Here is a 19,835-nt window from a genome sequence, read left to right as displayed (position 1 = left end):
TCCAGGGATGTGCAGGTCAGGCTACTTGGAAAGGGCAGGGGAGTGGACCTACGTAACGTGCTCTTTCTTTGTGAGGGTTAGTGCAGCCTCGATGGACCAAATGGCCCCCTTCAGTGCTGTAGGGATTCTATCATTCATTGAGGTGTACAAAATTATGAGGGTTATAGATAGATAGGAAGAAACATTTCCCATTAGCAGAGGGTCAATAACCAGGGGGAATGGACTTAAGGAGCAGGAGATTTAGAGGGGATTTGAGGAAAAATGTATTCACCCAGAGGGTGGTGGGAATCTGGAACTCACTGCCTGAATGGGTGGAAGAAACGGGAACCCTCACAACATTTAAGAAGCACCTAGATGAGAGCTAGAAACCCCATAGCGTACAAGGCTAGGCACCAAGTGCTGCAAAATGGGTTTAGAATTGAAGGCCGGCACAGATACGATAGGCCGACGGGCCTCCTTCTGTGCTGTATGACTCGATGGCAAACCACACGACCACTAAACCCCTCCTACCGGTCAGATTAATGTCATCCACATCCGCCTTCCTTTTCACATGTTACATATAAACATAGGAACAGAAGAATGCCATTCAACCCGTCGAGTCTGCTCAGCCATTCCATACGATCATGATTGTTCATCCACTACAATGCCTTTTCCCCACACTATCTCTGATCTTTTTATGTTACTGATATTTAGAAATCTGTCAATTTCTACTTTTAAGCATACTCATTGACTGAGCTTCCTCTGTCCTTTGGGGTAGAGAATTCCAAAGATTCACCACCCTCTGAGTAAAAAGAAATTCTCCTCATCTCGGTCCTAAGTGGCTTCTCCCTTATCTTGAAATTGTGCTCCCTGGTTCTAGACTCCCCAAAATATATCTCACCTGCATCTACTCTGTCTATTCCTTTAAATGTTTTCCTCCTTCACATCCATTCCCCTTTACCTCTTCTTTCACAAGACATTCATTTTCTTTTGCTCCACAGATGTGGCAAAGCGGATGAGTAAAGGGTGGAATGCCAAAAGTGAAGGAACAAAAACAAAAGTTAATGCTGAAAGGAAACTATTTACTTGTAAATGCAGCCACTCCACATTTCAGGATGGGCAGGTGATTGGATGGTAAAATTGCTCCTCATTCTCCCTGTTGGTTCTGTCCCTTTCAACTTCCCAGTTGTGAGGGAAGGAGACCTCACCCTGTATATTTTTATAAATTAGGGGTGGTGCAGTGGTTAGCACTGTTGCTTCACAGCACCAAGGGCCCGGGTTCGATCCTGGCCCTGGGTCACTCTTCATGTGGAGTTTGGCATCTCTCCCCATGTCTGTGTGGGTCTCAGCCCCACAACCCAAAGATGTGCAGGGTAGGTGGACTAGCCACGCTAAATCGCCCCTTAATTGAAAAAAACTTTTAAAAGTAAAAATAAAATAAAATATATTTTAGGGTAGCAGGGGCAGCAGGGTAGCATGGTGGTTAGCATAAATGCTTCACAGCTCCAGGGTCCCAGGTTCGATTCCCGGCTGGGTCACTGTCTGTGTGGAGTCTGCACGTCCTCCCCCTGTGTGCGTGGGTTTCCTCCGGGTGCTCCGGTTTCCTCCCACAGTCCAAAGATGTGCGGGTTAGGTGGATTGGCCATGCTAAAATTGCCCGTAGTGTCCTACAAAAAGTAAGGTTAAGGGGGGGTTGTTGGGTTACGGGTATAGGGTGGATATGTGGGTTTGAGTAGGGTGATCATGGCTCGGCAAACATTGAGGGCCGAAGGGCCTGTTCTGTGCTGTACTGTTCTATGTTCTATATATTGATATCCCCATTGCGGTTTAATAAATTTTAAAACTGAACAAGACCACCCCTTTCCCCTATGTTACCCCCTCCATCATGAGCTCTAATATAGTGTAGTAACATTTTATGTGGCACCTTGTCAAATGCTTTTTGGAAATCCAGGTACACCACATCTACAGGTGCCCTTTATCCACCATGCTGGTTGTTTCCTCAAAGAATGCAAATAAATTTGTCAAACATGATTTTCCTTTCACAAAACCATGATGACTCCGGTTGCATTAAGATTTTCTAGGTTCCCTGCTAAAACCTCCTTAATAATAGTTTCTAACATTTTCCCTCTGACACATGATAAGCCAACTGATCGAGTTTCCTACTTTCTATCTCCCTCCTTTCTTGGATGGAGGAATTATATTTGCAATTTTTCAATCTGATGAGACTTACCAGAATCTAGGGAGCTTTGGAAAATTCAAACAGATGCAGCTACTAACTCAGCAACCATTTATTTTCAGACTCTAGAATTCAGTTCATCCCAGGCCCTGGAAACTGTTGAAGTCCCGGAGAACTGGGGTGGGATTTTTAAACAGCCCACCTCAGCACTTGGCTGCCCCGGCTGCCCCGTCCCATCCTGCGTCTGGGGTCGGCTTGCCAAAATCATCCCATACCTGTTCCCTTTGCCCTAGAATGAAAAGTTGGTCTGACTTTGCTTGCAGTGAGGCGGGAAATCTCCTGACTCATGCTGTCTGTCTGCCTTGGGAGCGACGATCCAGCCCAAGGTGTCGGTTGTGGTTCTGTGCATAGCAACGCCACCAACTACACAGCATTGATGTTATGTTAAAACACCGATCTCCCTCTTAAAATAAGTGGCCAGGTCTGAGTAGAAGTTCTGTGCTCAGAGTTGCATCCCTCCCACTGTTTTTATCAGCCAATGCTATTTAGCCACACGGTCAATGAACCATTTGTAATGTGGCCTTTCTCACACCCACCCATGGCGGACTCAGTCAGCTGACAGTGGGCAGAAGCGGAAAGTAAATGACTGTCACAATTGAACGGACAGAGAATCCCAGACTCTCAGCATTACACCCTGGAGGAGTCAGGCCTAATCTCTAAATGTCTGCTGCAGTAAGCAAGCCGCGGCCTCATTTGTATGTTAAACAGACTGTGTCATCTTGTTTTGGAAGCAAGGAAGTGAGTTAACAGTCTGGAACCAGCTAAGCGGTTACCAGTAGCAACACCTCCATTCAGATGCATCTCAGACAGATCCAACTACAAGCCGTTGGCATTTTTCAGCTGTGTTATTTCATGGAGAGTTTATACATTGTGACCTTTATGTTGAATGCTTCAAAACATCTACTTTTAAAATGCCTGTCTAATACTACAATGTGAAGTACTGTAATACAAACAAGAATGGGGAAGGGAGACAAGAGAGTAACCAGGAACCTAACAGCAAGTATAAACATTTGGAGGGTTCCCCAAAATAAAAAGTTCGGTCTGGTGCTCATAATGAGGGTTAAAAAAATTCCGCTACCTGGGGATCCAAATAGCCCATGACTGGAAAGGGATCCACAAATGGAACCTCACCAGCCTGACGGAGGAAGTAAAAAAGGACCTGCAAAGATGGAACAAACACTCCCATCCCCACCCAAAAAACACTCCAGCAGCCCAGTCGTGACAGCCACCCTCCAATCCTGGAACCAACTGCGGCAGCAATTTGGCCTGACCAAAATGTCGGACAAGGCTCCCATCTGCAACAACCATAGGTTCACACCAGCACTGACTGACGCCACCTTCAAAAGGTGGAGGCAGGACGGGGGGACACTGACAGTCAGGGACCTATACACGGACGGCAGGATCGCAACACTGGACGAACTGACAGAGAAATTTCGACTAGCTGGGGGGAACGGGCTATGGTACCTGCAACTCAAAAACTTCCTACGAAAGGAGACAAGGACGTACCCACAACCGCCACGACAGACACTACTGGAAGACCTACTGGACGCAAGTATCCTAGAGAAAGGGAACTGTAGCGACATGTATGACCGACTGGTAGAAAGGGACGCAACTGGACGCAACAAGAATGAAATGGGAGGACGACCTGGGGATGGAGATAGGGTAGGGACTCTGGAGCGAAGCACTGCATAGGGTCAACTCCACCTCCACGTGCGCAAGGCTCGGCCTGACGCAACTAAAAGTGGTACATAGAGCCCACTTAACAAGAAACCGTATGAGTAGGTTCTTCCCGGAGGTGGAGGACAGATGTGAACGGTGCCAAAGAGGCCCGGCCAACCACGCCCACATGTTCTGGTCTTGCCCCAGACTTGTGGAGTACTGGACAGCCTTCTTCGAGGCTATGTCCAAAGTGGTGGGGGTGAAGGTGGAGCCATGCCCGATAGTGGCGGTCTTCGGGGTTTCAGACTAGCCAGATCTATTCCTGGGGAGGAGGGCGGACGCCCTTGCCTTTGCCTCCCTGATCGCCCGCCGTAGAATCCTGTTTGGCTGGCGGTCAGCAGCACCGCCCAGAGCTGCAGACTGGCTGTCCGACCTCTCGGAATCTCTCCAAATGGAGAAAATCAAATTCGCCATCAGAGGGTCAGAAGACGGCTTCCACAGAACGTGGGAGCCATTCATGCAATTGTTCCGGGACCTGTTTGTGGCCAACGTACAAAAGAGGAAGAATAGTCGGGTGGCCAAGAATCAGGGGAAAATGGACGGGAATCGGGGAAGGTAGCCGGGAGGGGGGGGGGGGGGGGGGGGGGGGGGGTTCGTTATGGGGGTTTGATGGCTAGCTAAGGCCCAAAACCAAACTATAAATAAATGCCTATAAACATGTGTCTCGGCCATATTAGGGAATGTAAAATATGTATGCCGGCTAAAGGGGGCGGCCACAATTGTTATTATGAAGTTGCTTACCTGTAAATATACATGTTAATTTTTGCGTGTTGTTTTTTTTCTCTAATAATTTGTAATATGTTGTATATAAAATATGAAACTCAATAAAAAAACATTTAAAAAATAATGAGGGTTAAAAATAAAATTAATTTCAGATAATCACTAGTGTCTTTAAATCTCTGTACACAACTTTTTCAGTGTACTAGTTAAACATATTTGTATAACTTGGACTCTCACCAGTTGATTGTTGTGGGGATTTAAATTGTGTATTGGAGCCGAGGGTGGATAGGTCGAGCCCTAAATCGATGTTGAAGTCGCGAATGGCGCGAGAGTTGGGAGGGTTTATGGAGAGGATGGATCCGTGAAGGTTTGGGCACCTGGGAGAGAGGGAGTATTCCTTTTTCTTGTATGTGTACAAGGTATATTCCTGGATTGGCTTTTTAGTGGTGAGCCGGGCGGTGCTGATGGGGGAGGAAGTTGAGGAATATACGGGAAGCGATTTCCGACCATGGCCGCGCTATCGAGATGTTAGACTTTGTTCAGGTCAGGCACAGAGGCCGGGTTGGAGATTGGATTCGGCGCTTTTGGCCAACAAGGAGTTCTGTGGGAAGGTGTTGGTGGCGATCAAGGGTTATGTTGAGCTGAATCGAAACGGGGAGGTATCGGCAGCCAGATTTTGGGAGGCCTTGAAGGCAGTGGTCCGGGACCAAATTATTTCATTCAAGGTCCTTTACGATGGGATGGGCAGGGAGGAACATCGACGACTGTTGGACAAGATAGTTGAGGTGGCTAAGAGGTACTCTGTGGCACCCACAAAGAAGTCATTGGTGGAAAGAAATAAGTTGCAGGGGCAAGTTTGATCGGTTGATGACAGGAAGGGTGGTGGGTCTGCTGCGGAGGGTGCAGTATGAGAATGGGGAGAAGGCGAGCCACATGCTGGCCCATGCTGTGACGACAGGAAGCGGCAAGGGAAATTCTTCAGGTGAAAGCGGAGAGGGAAAACGTCGTGTCGGATTCGGAGAGGATAAATTAGGTGTTAAAGGCCTTTTATGAGGGGCTGTATCGGGCCCAGCCGGAGAGGGATGACATCCTGGCGGAATTTTATAAGCAGTTTACGACAGAATTGGCCCCGCATTTTTGAGCATGTTTAATATAGTGGTGGAGAAGGTGGAGTTGCCGGCTACACTGGGGCAGGCGTCGATTTAGCTGATCCCAAAAAAGGGGAAGAATACATTGGAGTGTGTGACCTATAGGCCCATCTCGTTGCTGAATACAGGTGTGAAAGTCCTGGCAAAGGTACTGGTGAGAAGGTTGGAAGGATGTGTGCTGGAAGTGGTCTTGGAGGATCAAACGGGGTTTGTGAAGGGGAGGCAGCTCTCTAGTAATATCAGGAGGCTGTTAAATGTAATTGTGACCCCGTCGTGGGGTGAGGTGATCGTGTCAATGAACGCAGAGAAGGCCTTTGACCGGGGTAGCATCGAGGTATTTATTTGTTTGAACTCCTTGGGTGCGGGCCAAGATTTGTGGCATGGGTTCAGTTGTTGTATGCGCACCCATGGCAAGTGTGCGAACAAATGCGACAAATCCGGGGTATTTTTGACTGCACAGGAGTATGAGGCAGGGGTGTCTAAGGTACCCGCTGTTGTTTGCATTGGCGCTTAAGCCCTTGGCAATGGCACTTCGGGCCTCTGCTTAGTGGCAGGGGATTGAGGGGAGGGGCAGGGAGCAACGGGTGTCGTTGTACACCGATGACCTGTTGCTGTTCGTGACGGACCCGTTAACAAGCAGGCAGAATCATGGGCTTACTGGGGAGGTTTGGATCCTTTTTGGGCTATAAATTGAATGTAGGAAAAAGTGAGGTGTTCCTGGTGAATGCAGTGGGGAGGGAAGGCGAACCTGGGGACTCTGCCATTCAAGGTGCCATGGGAGCAGTTCTGGTACCTGGGGATTAGGTAACGCAGAAGTGGGCCTTGATGCATAGATGGAATTTGATGGGGTTGGTGGAGGAGGTTAAGGGGGACCTTAAAAAATGGGATGCGTTGCTGCACCTGACATTGGCAGGGAGGGTGCAGGTGGTGATGATGAACATACTGCCAAGATTCCTGATTCTGTTTCAGTCCCGCCCGATTTTTCTCTCCAAGGCCTTTCTTCGGGAGGTAAATGCATTGATCTAGGAATTTGTGTGGGCAGGGAAAGTGCCGAGGGTGAAGAGGCCTCCGTTGCAAAGTCAGACGGAAAGGGTGGCTGGTGCTCCTGAATTTGTTGCATTAAAATAATAATCTTTATTGTCACAAGTCGGTTTACATTATCACTGAAATGAAGTTCTGTGAAAAGCCCCGAGTCGCCACATTTCGGCGCCTGTTCGGGTACACGGAGGGAGAATTCAGAATGTCCATTTCACCTAACAAGCACGTCTTCCGGGACTTGTGGGAGGAAAATGGGAGCACCTATTGGGCAGCGAATGTGGAGAAGGTGAGACAATGGTGGGAGGGGGAGGGGCAGATTGGATCAGATTAAAGGAGGAGTCTTTGCCAGGGTACGAGCCTGACACTCTGGTGATGGCCCTGATGCCAATCGCCCCGAGGGAGTGGAGTCATCTATAAAAATTTGGAACCAGCTGAGGAGGCACTTCAAACTGGGTCATACGTCGGCGATGTCTCCACTCTGTGGGCATCATAGGTTTATGGCAGGGGGATGGGTGGGATTTGTGGGAGATGGAGGGAGGAGGGGCTAGAGCAGATCAGGGGGTGAGGTTCGAGCTACCAAGGGGAAGTGAGTTTAGATATTGGCAGGTGCGGGACTTTGTGCACAAGGAGCTGTCTTCTTTCCCTCAGATGCCGGAGTATACACTTCTAGAGAAACTGTTGCTCCCAAATGGGGGGGGGGGGGGGGATTGGGGGTATATATGGGTGGCTGGGAGAGCAAGGCACAGTCTTAGTGAAAAGAATCAAATGGACGTGGGAGGAGAAGTTGGGGAGGGAGATAGGATGGGGACTTTGGTGCAAAGTTATGCGCCGAGTGAACTCAATTTCCTCCTGCGCAAGGATGAGTCTTATACAATATAAGGTGGTGCACAGGGTCTACATGAGTGGGTTTTTTTCCAAAGGTAGTGGATGGGTGCAAGAGGTGAGGGAGGGGGCTGGCGAACCATGTCCACATGTTCTGGCAGTGTGAGCAGTTGGGGAACTTTTGGGAGGCAGTGTTCGGGAATTTATTGGTGATTGTAGCGCTTGCGAAGAAGCCAGACCCTATGGTGGTGATCTTTGGGGTGTCGGAGCTGCCGGAGCTGCTGGAAGGGGAGGGGGCTGATGTTGTGGCCTTCGCCTCTCTTATTGCCGGCAAGGATACTTTTGAATTGGAGATCGGCTACGTCGCTGGGGGTTGCGGCCTGGCTGGGAGACTTGTACGCGTTTCTCAATCAAATTAGCCCTAAGGGGGTTGGAGGAGGGCTTTGAAGCACAGTGGAGGCCGTTCATAACTATATTTGAGGAGCTGTTTGTCGTGAGGGAGGGGGGAGTAAACAGGGAGAAAATGTACAAACTGTGTAATCTACGGGATGTTAGGGTTGAGTTATCATGTTCAATATGTTTGGAATAAAATATCTTTAAAAAATATATATTTGTGTAAATTCATGCCTTTATTATTTAACCCAGTTATTAACCCAGTCAGGATAAATAGGTTGGCGCCTCTCAAAGCAGTAAAATGTCAGATAAGCACCATCAGCACAAAGACTGTGAGTTTTCAAGGCCCAATAAATCTGACATCGCCAGCAATGCTCATTTTCTAAGAAGACAACATACATCCATTTAACATTGACAGCTTATGCCTACAGGAGAGATGTAGGGGCTGGTCCATAATTTGACCCACAGACCCTGTGACGATTGGCACCATCTTTGGTGCTGGCAACAGCCAGCTGACGACAAAGACACAAGCCCTGCAGCTGACACGGGCACTACAGCTGCACACACGAGAGGTTTGAGGGAGACGGTGGTGTAGTGGGACCCAGGCTAATGTTCTGGAGGCATTCGTTCAAACCCAAACCCATTATGACAGCTGGTGCAACTTGAATTCAGTTAATAAATCTAAAATATAAAGCTAGTCTCGGTAATAGCGACATGAAGCTATCATCAATTGTCAGAAATACCCATCTGGTTCACTAATATCCTATAGGGAAGGACATTTGTGGCCTTACCTGGTCTGGTCTACATGTGACTTCAGACACACAGCACTTTGGTTCACTCTGAACTTCCCTCTGAAGTGGCCGAGAAAGTCACTCGTTTCATGGGCAATTAGGAATTGGCTACAAATGCTGGCCTTTCTAGCGATGTCCACATCCTATGAAATAAATTAAATGCTCCCCCGAGAGCTGCAGCTTGAACAAATTTAGCCCTTGTGGGGCCTCTTCCTAACTTTCTGATACAAAACAGGAAGACAAGACAAGGCAAATCTTTTTGGGCAATTATTTTCTTTTCCTGGTTTGAAGCATCTGACTCCTTGCTGGGGCACCAATCCATTCATTTCATAGTTGAAATACCCATTTTTCACAGGCAAGGCTGGCCAGGTGAGTGTCAGGAGACTGTTTCGCTGTGCACAGCACTGCAGCTCTGCCTCATCTGGCTCCCATCAAACATCCATAGGTGAATAATTGACAGTAGTGGTCACCAGATCGCGAACAGAAGTGGCAGCCCTGGGTGAAATGCTCTAGTCTAAGCACGAACGTTAATTACATGGGTCTGCAACTCTTGTGCTGGCTGAGATCCATTGATTCAGCACAGACCAGAGGCTGAACCTGGGACCGTTCTGATCTTTGCGGCATTTGTTATATTGATGTAGCAGTCTTTTGGGCTGTAGTGGCAGCATGTTTATTCCCTGCTCAATATGACTCTGCTCCATACTTTACACTACCTTCGGGAGCATTGAATCAGTTCAGTACGTGTGATGAAGGTGCCTACATATGGTGGTGTGTATGTGTGCAAAGTCCCAAAACAGCAATGAGATAAAAGACTGCATAACCTGTCTCAATAGTTTTGGTTGAGGAATAAATATTAGCCAGGAGAATTCTCCTGCTCTTCTTTAAATAGTGTCATGATCTTGGCTTGTATTTTGCAGAGGGAGGGGATGTTGACAGTAAATTGCATTCACCACGATTAACTCTTTCTAACAGACTAAAGCTTCAGGATGTTAGGTATGCGCAGATCGGTGCAGCAATCTTGACATTATGATCTGTCGCTCACTGATCCGACGACTGTGGACACCCCCTTCCCAAAACGCCGCAATCACTGAAATCAACAGGAATTTCAACTTTCCCACTGCCACATCAGTGTCAGAAACCCTCTAAATAGTTACATCTCGTTAATTCAGGTTTAAGAAGGTTTTTAATGGCAATGTGATCAAGAAAATTTGATGAACTGGCCCTGAAAAATATAATGATATATTTATAAAGTGCTGTTAAATAATTAATTAATAGAGCTTTAAATCTAATTTTTTTCATTAAAAAATAGTTTTCCAGAATATTTTAGCTTTCTAATTCACCTCATGGGCATGTCTCAATCTTTAATTTGCTGTATATTAATTTTTTAATAAGTGATTTCATTTTCCTGCCTTTTGTTTCCTGGTTGGATAGCTGTGAAAATCCTATAACTTGATTGGCTACTTAGACAGTCTGATGACAGCACTTTACCTGGGAATCCCCAGAAGAGAGCTGCAGTCAGTTACAAAGCGACTGGGTGGCGTGGGGTGGTGGTGGTGGGGGAATTGTTGCTCGAGAGGTCACTAGGTCACACAAGACATTATTCTGACTCACTGCATTATTACTGAACTGAAGATGCCTAGGGTTATATTAGCCACATCCAGCTTCAAGAGGATTCATCTCAGTACCTGTAACATTTGCTCATGCACATATATTTTCGCAATGAATGCAGCACACCAGACATTAGACATGGCTTGTACGAAGCTAGCCTAGGATCAGTAAAAATATTATTCAACCTGCAGACAGAAATGAAGCACATTTAAGCTCTCTTCTCAATTCTTCAGTAATCTGTGGCGTAATGTGTCATTCAATGAATGACCTTACCCGTAGGGTCGTGATTGTGGAGGGGTCTTTGATTCTACCATCTTCATCCTTCAAGTTGTATCCTTCCGGCCTTTTGTCCCGCTCGCTGATTTTCCACAGTTTAACCGTCTTATCTATTTTCAAATAAATGAAACAGTTCAGTTAATCCTACAAACAATTTACTGCATAGTCCCTGTGAAATTCTGGTTTTCGGATTCAGGAGTTGACACCATTTAATTCAGATTACCACTCTTCAATAATTCCTTACGTGAACTATCAATTTCTCATTTTAAAGATATTACAAGGCTCATAAATTAAGATAGAGTCCTGGTGTATTTTAGGGTGCATTACATTTATGTTCAAAAAAGATATACAGGCAGGAACGTGCCGTTGGGCAACACGGCAGAAGGAAAGGAGGGTTTTGTAAGGAGTTCCATGGACTTTGCCACTGAGATTGGTATCATCCATTCAGTTCCCCTCAGACGGTTCTCCCCTTCTGATGTCCACCAAAGATTTTTTCGAATATTTTAGCTTACATCTTCACCCCATGTGCATGTTTCCTGGTTGGGTGTCTGTGGCAATCCTTGAATGTGATTGGCTACTTTGACAGCACTTCAACTGCCTGCTGGGAATCCGCAGAGAAGAAAGCTGCAATCAGTTACAATACCACTGCACAATGAGAAACGGATCAGCAAATCACCCCAGACATTCTGGCTCACTGTGCTATAACTGAACCAAAGGTGCCTTGGGTTAGATTAGCCAGATCCCCCAATCCTGGCCTGGAAATCTCTTTAATTTCCTCTCATGGCCTCTTTGAGCTTATTTTATCCCTGAAACACACCTCCTCACTAAACTTCAAAGGGCAAAGACTGAGGAGAAGTTAATGTTACAAATGCCGCTGGCTCAGTCCCTGTTCCATAGTGCACATCCTAAAAGTATGAACCTGGAACATCAGGAAATCCCACATATCAGTCTGTCTCTGGCACTGGCGGACCTCCCCCATCCCCCCCACTGCCAGCACAGTCAAACCGCAGTTCAGAAATTGGGCTGCTAAACAAAGTTCCCATCTGCTACAAATGGGTTGAGAGACAAGGTTAAAAGACATGTTTACATTGGACACATTGAAAACTGACAACTTTCAGGGTTGTGCAAGTAACTGGTTAGCTGTTTCAAAGGGCTGGCACAAGCAAGATGGGCCGAGTGACCTCTGCCTGTGTTGTAAGAGTCTATGATTCTAACTTGACAATAGAACAAGGACAAGAGGTAAGCTGCTTTAATTTCCCTATCCCACCATATTAAATGTTTCAAACACTAGCTTCAGCTGACCTTAATCTTTCCCAGCCATTTGATATCAAAGAATGGTGATGCTGACTAATCCGTTTTGTTCCCAGAAACACTGCATCAAACAGAAGCCACTAGAGAGCCCATGAATTGTTAATACTGTGAAAAATGACCCTTATAATGAGTTTTTCGAATTGCAGGTTCTGTACAACACACAGGACAGCTGCATGATACAGAAGATGATTAAAATCATTTTTAAAAATATATATTTTCCAAATATGTCCATTCATTGAAATATGGAAGTTCTCAATTAAATGCTATCAGAGAACCAATTGTGTTAGAATATTTATTAAATATTAACAGGTCTATGATTCATTGCAGCTCCCCACCACTCTGGCCCTCCCCTCAATTTAGCCAGTCTATGCTCTTGCACTTCATTTCTATTGCACACAATAATAGGGTTCCCTCTCCTTCAACCCACTCCTTTGTGTCAAATCACCATCCTAGACCAAAGGGGAAAACCAGAAAACCAGCATTCTGCCCCATTACTCCATCAGGAAAAAAAGGGGAAGTAATCTTCAAATCAGAGCCAGGTCAGTCAGGAGCGAAATCACACAGAGGTCAGCGGAACTGAGAAACTCTCTTCCCAACAAAGCTCCACATGCTGTTGGTCAACTGGAGTTGTGAAGGATATCAAATTATTATGGAGATATGGCAGGTAAATGGAATTAAGGTACAGGTCAACAATGAAAGATAGAGCTGGCCTGAGGGACTGCAGGCAGCACAGTGGCACAGTGGTTAGCATTTCTGCCTTCCAGTACCAGGGTTTAATTCCGGCCTTGGGTGACTGTGTGTGTGGAGTTTGCACTTTCTCCTCCTGTCTGCATGGGTTTCCTCTGGGTGCTCCAGTTTCCTCCCACAGTCTAAAGATGTTTAGGTTAGATGGATTGGCCATGCTCAATTGTCCCTTAGTGTCCAAAAAAAAGGTTAGGTGGGGTTTTGGGGATAGGGTGAGGAAATGGGCCTGATTAGGATGCTTTTTTAGAGGGTCAGCGCAGACTTGATGGGCCAAGTGGCCTCCTTCAGCTTGTAAGAATTTTATTATTCCTGATCCTAATGTTTGGTGATTGTGGCAGGAATGAGTTTGATGTTCGAACGGCCTTTACACTTGGGTCCTTAAGTGAACATGGCGTAGGCAACCGGTGATGCAGTGGTTAGCACTGCTGCCTCATGACGCCGTGTTCCCAAGTTCGATCCCGGTTCTGGGCCACTGACCGTGTGGAATTTGTACATTCTCCCTGTTGCCCGCAAAACCCAAAGATGTGCAGGGTAGGTGGATTGGCCACGCTAGATTGGCCCTTAATTGGAAAAAGTGAATTGGCCACTTTAAATTTAAAAGTAAAGTGACCATGGTGTAAATTGCAAATCTGTTACAGTTAAAGAAAGAGTGCGACGTGTAAGATGCAATGCAGCTATGCCATTTTACATTGAAACCACACCAGCATCCATCTATAACCTACCATTTGTTGAGAGAAGGAAGTAGGCTGCATTCTGCTGGGGTAGCCACCTGATTTTATTTATCTTCTCTTCGATCTCTAGACTCTTCAGGTAGTCAAACTCTGGTTCATGGCTCTGGAAAGTGCTGTAAACATTATATTCTCCTCTGCGATGAGATTGGTTTTTACTCTGAGATAAATAAGGAAAGAAAATCACATATATAAAGTCCTGCAGAATTTCTGTTACTGTAGTACCAAACAATAAGAGGCATCAATTTCTATTATTGGTTTGACTAAAATGTCGTTCATAATATCATGGGATTTAAGGTATAATCCCAGAGATAAAGGCCAGAATTCTCTGTCCGTTCAAACCGGTGGGTTCTCTGCTCCCACTGCAGTGAATGTTTTGGCTAAGCGTCAGATTCTCTGTTCTCGCTGGCAGCTGTGGCAGGCCGAACTCAAATTGGAGAATCTCCGCCTATTTCTTTCAAAATGGTGGTTAAAAGAGCCGCATGTTAATTAATAGGATATCAGCATCACATCAACAGAACAAAGAGTTAATTTTTGCAGTGCAGAGTCAACGGTAACCATTACCTTCATCACCATTAAAGCAATTCACAAGGAATGTAATGATTTTCTACAATGTGATTCACATCCTTGTTTGAATAAGTTTTGAAATGTCAGAATAATCCATTTCCTGAATGCTGTCCCTATGTAACACATCTCATGATACCTTGGGCTAGTGCGCAGTCAATTCCAGCCCCGCGTGACCCGGAGTTGCAACACAGGTGAGATTAGATTCAGTTTAAAATAGCCATGGTCCTTGGCTGAGCCCAATAAACTACAGTCACCAGATTTGTAGCTTTAAAACACAAATAACCTTTTATTATGTACAGTATTATAATTAAACAGACAGAAAAGCTAACTATCTACTACCCCCTTCCCAAACCCCCATTCTGAACTCGACCCACTCTACACACACACAGAATGTGTAGTGGAGAGAGAAAGAAAATGTAAATAATAAATGGATAAGGATCTTTGATGCACTGGGATGACTTCCAGTCAATGTCAGGTTTTCATTTGGTAGTTCTTCCTTCTAGGCTTGAGATGATTTTCTCTGGCACGGTTGTCTACTTTCTCTGCAGACTCAACAGCATTTCAGGTTCACAGTAAAGGATGTGCCAGGTATTCACTGCTTTCAGAGCAATAGAATAGTTCTTTCACTTCAGCAAGCAGGCAAAAGTGAGAGAGAGACATAGAGTTCCTTTCGCTTCCAAGGTCTAAAGACTTTTGCCAAGTTCTCTTCGATTACATTACACAGGCACCAATTACTAACCGTCATCAGGCAGAACACTGGATAAAGTATAGAGGATGAGGGCCTTAGAACTTCAAATACCTCACTTACCGCGGTTTGATAGCTACCTCTGATGTCGCTGCCTAAACCACTGAGTACAAAATAGAAAATGCAATAGAGCCTACACAAGATTGTATGAGGCAATGGCACAGATCTGCATTCTTTCAGGACAATCCTAATGTTCACCTGTTTTAGGGACTGCATTGTATCTTGCGTCTTATCTCACTCACAGACCTCCTCTCCATCTCAGCCAGTTACACCCACCTTGCATCCGCAACTTTTGAGCTGTATGATGCTGGGGCTAGACTAAACCATTCAATTAAATTTTTGCTCAATCCTTGTATAAACACATTCTGTCAAAATTGGAAAGAAAATTAAGCTTGCCCTTGAACACAAATCTCAGATTGGGAATGTCTGGAGGGCTGGTCAATATATTCTCCTGACCTCTGATGGTATAGATTTAGTGGTCTGTTGCCTACAATCTTGAATTAACAACAATTGGGAGCATTAAAAGAGATATATTAGTTCACGAGGAAAATATTGGAATTTCCAGTGGAGAGCTTCAGAAAGTTGTAATATCTGCACCTAAGGGTATAAACATTTAATCAAACTGGATTGCAACAATTGGAATTCAACTTCAGGAAAAAAAACAGTGGAGGTGGTAAACCCATCAAGAAGCAAAAGGATGTGAAAATTATAGGTTAGTGGTTCTCCTATGAAGACAATTGGCTATCTGCACAATGTTATTCCATCTCTGGGCATGTCTTCTGGAAGGAGGCTCCTCGCAGTGACCTATATTGCAGCTTTCCGTTTTCCAATGTCCTCTTTTTAAAATTATTTCACAAAATGTCAACATTACTGGCGAGGTCAACAACTATTGCCTCATCCCAAATTGCCCTTGAGAAGGCGGTAGTGAGCTGTCTTCTTAAACTGCTGCAATCCATGTGGTGTAAGTACATCCACAGTGTGGTTAGGGAGGGAGTTCTCCAGTGAGTTTGAGGATTGGCTCCCATGTTTTGGTAATCTTGATTTGGAGGTTTGGTGTATCAGATTCGGTGGAGCACAATGTTACCTGTCTTCAAGGCCAGGGGTCAGTCTGACCCATTGATGCTGTATAGTCCTGTATTGTCCTGTTCCTGATGCGCGTCATGAGAGGTTGGAGGTGGCCAAACTAATCGAGCCATCCTCCCAGCCGGGGCCTGGACTGGGTGTTGGTGAGACGGCATGGCGGAAGTAATGACTCATGTTTTGATCGCTGGAATCGTTGAAAGATCCTGAAGAATGCTCGTTGAGCCGGCTTTATCCTCAGCTTTTGCTTTCTTCGTGTGACCAGGATGATGTCTTTATGCTGAGGATTACCCTGCACTCATCTGTTATTCTCAATATTTCTCCCTGTTGGTCATGTTGGTTTCTTGATGCTATCTTTTTTTTTTAATTCATAGAATTTACAGTGCAGAAGGAGGCCATTCGGCCCATCGAGTCTGCACCGGCTCTTGGAAAGAGGACACTACCCAAGGTCAACACCTCCAAAGGTCAACACCTCCCCCTATCCCAATAACCCAGTAACCCCACCCAACACTAAGGGCAATTTTGTACACTAAGGGCAATTTTGGACACTAAGGGCAATTTATCATGGCCAATCCACCTAACCTGCACATCTTTGGACTGTGGGAGGAAACCGGAGCACCCGGAGGAAACCCACGCACACACGGGGAGGATGTGCAGACTCCGCACAGACAGTGACCCAAGCTGGAATCGATCCTGGGACCCTGGAGCTGTGAAGCCATTGTGCTATCCACAATGCTACCATGCTGCCCCGGTTTCATACAGGGAAGTGTGAAATGTGGGTGTTGGTCATCTTGATTTAGCAAATGAGAAATCGGATTTGTGCACAGTTTAGATCTGAGTTGTAATAATGCCGTCTAGTGTCTTATAACCCTTGCAATTGGGGGAAGGGGGTGTTCGACATTATCACCCTGTCTCGTGTAAAAGGACAAAGAGTGGAGCCGAAGCGGGAAGAGGAGCGGAAGGTTGAGGTTGGTCGGGTTCATTCGTCCTGGCTGTGATTGAGGATAGTTCCCCTAGTCAGAGCTAATCCGTTTCGTGTTTTTCTTTAGATTTGAATTTAAGCTTGTCTGTTGTCAGAGTAGGTTGTAGTGGGATTGGTATTCATGGCTGAGGATTGGGGATGAGAGTGGCCCTGGATATCCTTTATATGACAGTCATTACTGTGAGCTGGTTGAGTATCCCATCCCTGGGGGTTTCTTTTATCCCCCATTTTCCACCTGGGTGAGGACTGTGCTGCTTCTGGTTCCGGTCTGGCCCATTGGATGGGGCTCTTGGGCGGCTGGGGAGGAGGGCTGCCCCTTCCTCCCAGAATACCCCTCTCCTGGACTGAATTCCCTCTTGGCTGATGGTTAGAGCGATTAACCTTTGCCTTCTTGTGTGAATTAGGCTGGTACATGGCCATGGGTGGGGCAGGCTCACCAGGATGTGGGTTTGGGAGTGTGGAAGGTCCTGGGGAGATAATTTCCTGATTTTTTTGTTTGGACAGTGTTGGGCTAGGCCAGGACTTGCATCATGGCTAGTATCCTGCTGTCCCCGAAGTTCAGAGGTGTCCCCTTTTGAGGGTGCCTTGGGAGGTCCCAGAGAGACTGGGTTTGGTTCCTGGGTGCATGGAGATTTGGAGGATGGGCAGAATAATGTACTTAGTAGGTATCCTTTTTTTCACCTGGGGTCGGTGTGATTCCCCCTTTATTGAATGGTGGCTGGCACTCCTCCTCATTGATGTGTCTCGGGAGGCTGCCCAAGCAGTTGGGGTTGGACTCTTTTTTTTTTTGAGTATGGTAAACTTTGTTGTGTCAGTTTCTGAAATGTAAAATCCTAATGAATATATTTAAAAAAAAATACGAGAAGACATTAATAAACTTACAGACCCGAGTTGGCTTTGATCGATTGGTGAACAATTGGAGGACAGAAATAAGGACCTGAAGCCAAGGTGGAGGAGATTGAGAATAGATTGCGGCAGCAGAACCTGAGGATCGTGGGGCTGCCCGAGGGCCTGGAGGGCCCTGAGGCCGATTTGCATTGGCGATGGTTTTTTAAAAATAAATTTTGAGTACCCAATTAATTTTTTCCAATTAAGAGGCAATTTAAGCATGGCCAATCCACCTACCCTGCACATCTTTGGGTTGTGGGGGCGAAACCCACGCAGACACAGGGAGAATGTGCAAACTCCACACGGACAGTGACCCAGAGCCGGGAACGAACCTGGGACCTCGGTGCCATGAGGCAATCGTGTTAACCACTGAACGTTGAAGATGTTGATGGGGAAGGAAGACAACATCTTCCCCGTGGTGTTGGATAGGATCCACCAGTCACTCCGGCCAAACCCACGGGCGAATTAACGACGAGGGCAGTGAATTTTGTGCTTCCATAGCTATCAGTGGAAGGAGAAGGTGCTGAGAAGGGCCGAGCAGACACGAGAGGTGAGGTGGGAAGGAGCTAGGATTCGGATAGATCAGGATCTCATGGTGGACTTGGCTAGTTGGCGGGCTGTCAAGATGGCACTGTACAAGAGTGGAGTGTGCTTTGGGGTGATCTACCTGGCAAAGCTAAGAGCTACGCACAATTCCAGGGGTTATTTCTTTGAGATGGCGAAGGTGTTGGTAGAAGCAGAAGGACTGAGGCTGGATTGAGCATGGTGGAAGAGAGAACTTATTGCTGTTGGCGCTTGGTTGGGGACAAATGTTATTATAAAGCTTTATGTTTCTGTTCATAGGGGTATTTTCATTTTAGTGCCCGACATGTTTTTTAATGTACGTAGCGGTTGGGGGTGATCGAGGGTGGGGATCTGGCTTTGGGTGGGGAATGTTGATGCGACAGGGGAGTTCATAGAATCATAGAATTTACTGTGCAAAAGGAGGCCACTTGGCCCATCGAGTCCGCACCAGCCCTTGGAAAGAGCACCCCACCCAAGCCCATGCCGCCATCCTATCCACATAACCCAATAACCCCCCCCCCGTAACCTTTTTGGATACTACGGGTAATTTAGCCTGGCCAATCCACCTAACCTGCACATTTTTGGACTGTAGGAGGAAACCGGAGCACCCGGTGGAAACCCTCGCAGACATGGGGAGGACGTGCAGACTCGGCACAGACAGTGACCCAAGCCGGGAATCGAATCTGGGACTCTGGAGCTGCGAAACGACTGTGCTAACCACTGTGCTACCGTGCTGCCCGCGTTGGGTGTGCTGGAGAGGTTTTCATCTTGTTTGTTTGTTGGAAGTGGGGTGAACGGGAGTCTGGCGGAGGGGCTCCCTCGCTAGTGAGCTGCAGTTCACTAGCGATCGGAAGTGAGATGGGGGTGGGGCTGCAGCCGCTGAACCTACTTTGGCGGATGTCGGTGTGCCGCGGAGGTATGAATGGTGGTTGGAATGGGGGGGGGGGGGAATAGTGGGGAATGAGGCAGTTTCGAGAGGGAGTAGTTGGGGGTTTTCAGGGAAGGGGAAAGGGAGAGGGTTGAGGTAGCTGACTGTGACTGGAGGTGAGGGGTTGAACGGCCAGATGGGTTCGGCCAGAGACCATCCTGGGAGCGCTTCAAAACGTGGAAATGGGGGGGGGGGGGGGGGGGGGGGGTGAGAGCCCCCCCGATCCAGCTGGTGAAATGGAACCTCCGAGGGTTGGGAGGTCTGGTGGGATGGGCAAGAGTTTTTGCACACTTAAAGGATTTGAGGGCTGATGTGGTACTATTGCAAGAGACTCATTTGCGAGTGAAGAACCAGGTAAGGTCCGTAAAGATTGGTAGGTCAGGTGTTCCTATCAAGCTTTGATGGCAATGTTCGGGGGTGACAGTCTTGATAAATAAGAGAATTTGGTTCCAGATGGAGAAGGTGGTAGCGGACTTGGGGAAGGGAGGTAAGTTATGGTGAAGGGGATGTTGGAGGGTAAATCTGTAACTTTGGCGAGCATTTATGTCCTGAATTGGGATGATGTAAA

At 46.6% G+C, this 19,835-nt stretch overlaps 1 protein-coding gene across 4 annotated transcripts in view; it reads right to left on the bottom strand.

Annotated features, from left to right (window-relative positions):
* Nucleotides 1-19,835, bottom strand: part of LOC119965044 (serine/threonine-protein phosphatase 2A 55 kDa regulatory subunit B beta isoform) — a 756,912-nt gene that overhangs the window by 83,447 nt on the left and 653,630 nt on the right. For all 4 annotated transcript variants that reach the window (XM_038795265.1, XM_038795266.1, XM_038795267.1 and 1 more), the window contains 2 exons: nucleotides 13,508-13,673; nucleotides 10,728-10,840 (listed from right to left, as the gene is read on the bottom strand). In XM_038795265.1, coding sequence (XP_038651193.1) covers nucleotides 10,728-10,840; nucleotides 13,508-13,673 — 279 coding nt within the window. The remainder of the gene's footprint in view (nucleotides 1-10,727; nucleotides 10,841-13,507; nucleotides 13,674-19,835) is intronic.

This window comes from Scyliorhinus canicula, chromosome 4 (genome assembly GCF_902713615.1).
Source record: "Scyliorhinus canicula chromosome 4, sScyCan1.1, whole genome shotgun sequence".
Lineage (NCBI taxonomy): Eukaryota > Metazoa > Chordata > Chondrichthyes > Carcharhiniformes > Scyliorhinidae > Scyliorhinus > Scyliorhinus canicula.
This window is presented reverse-complemented; position numbering and strand designations above follow the sequence as displayed.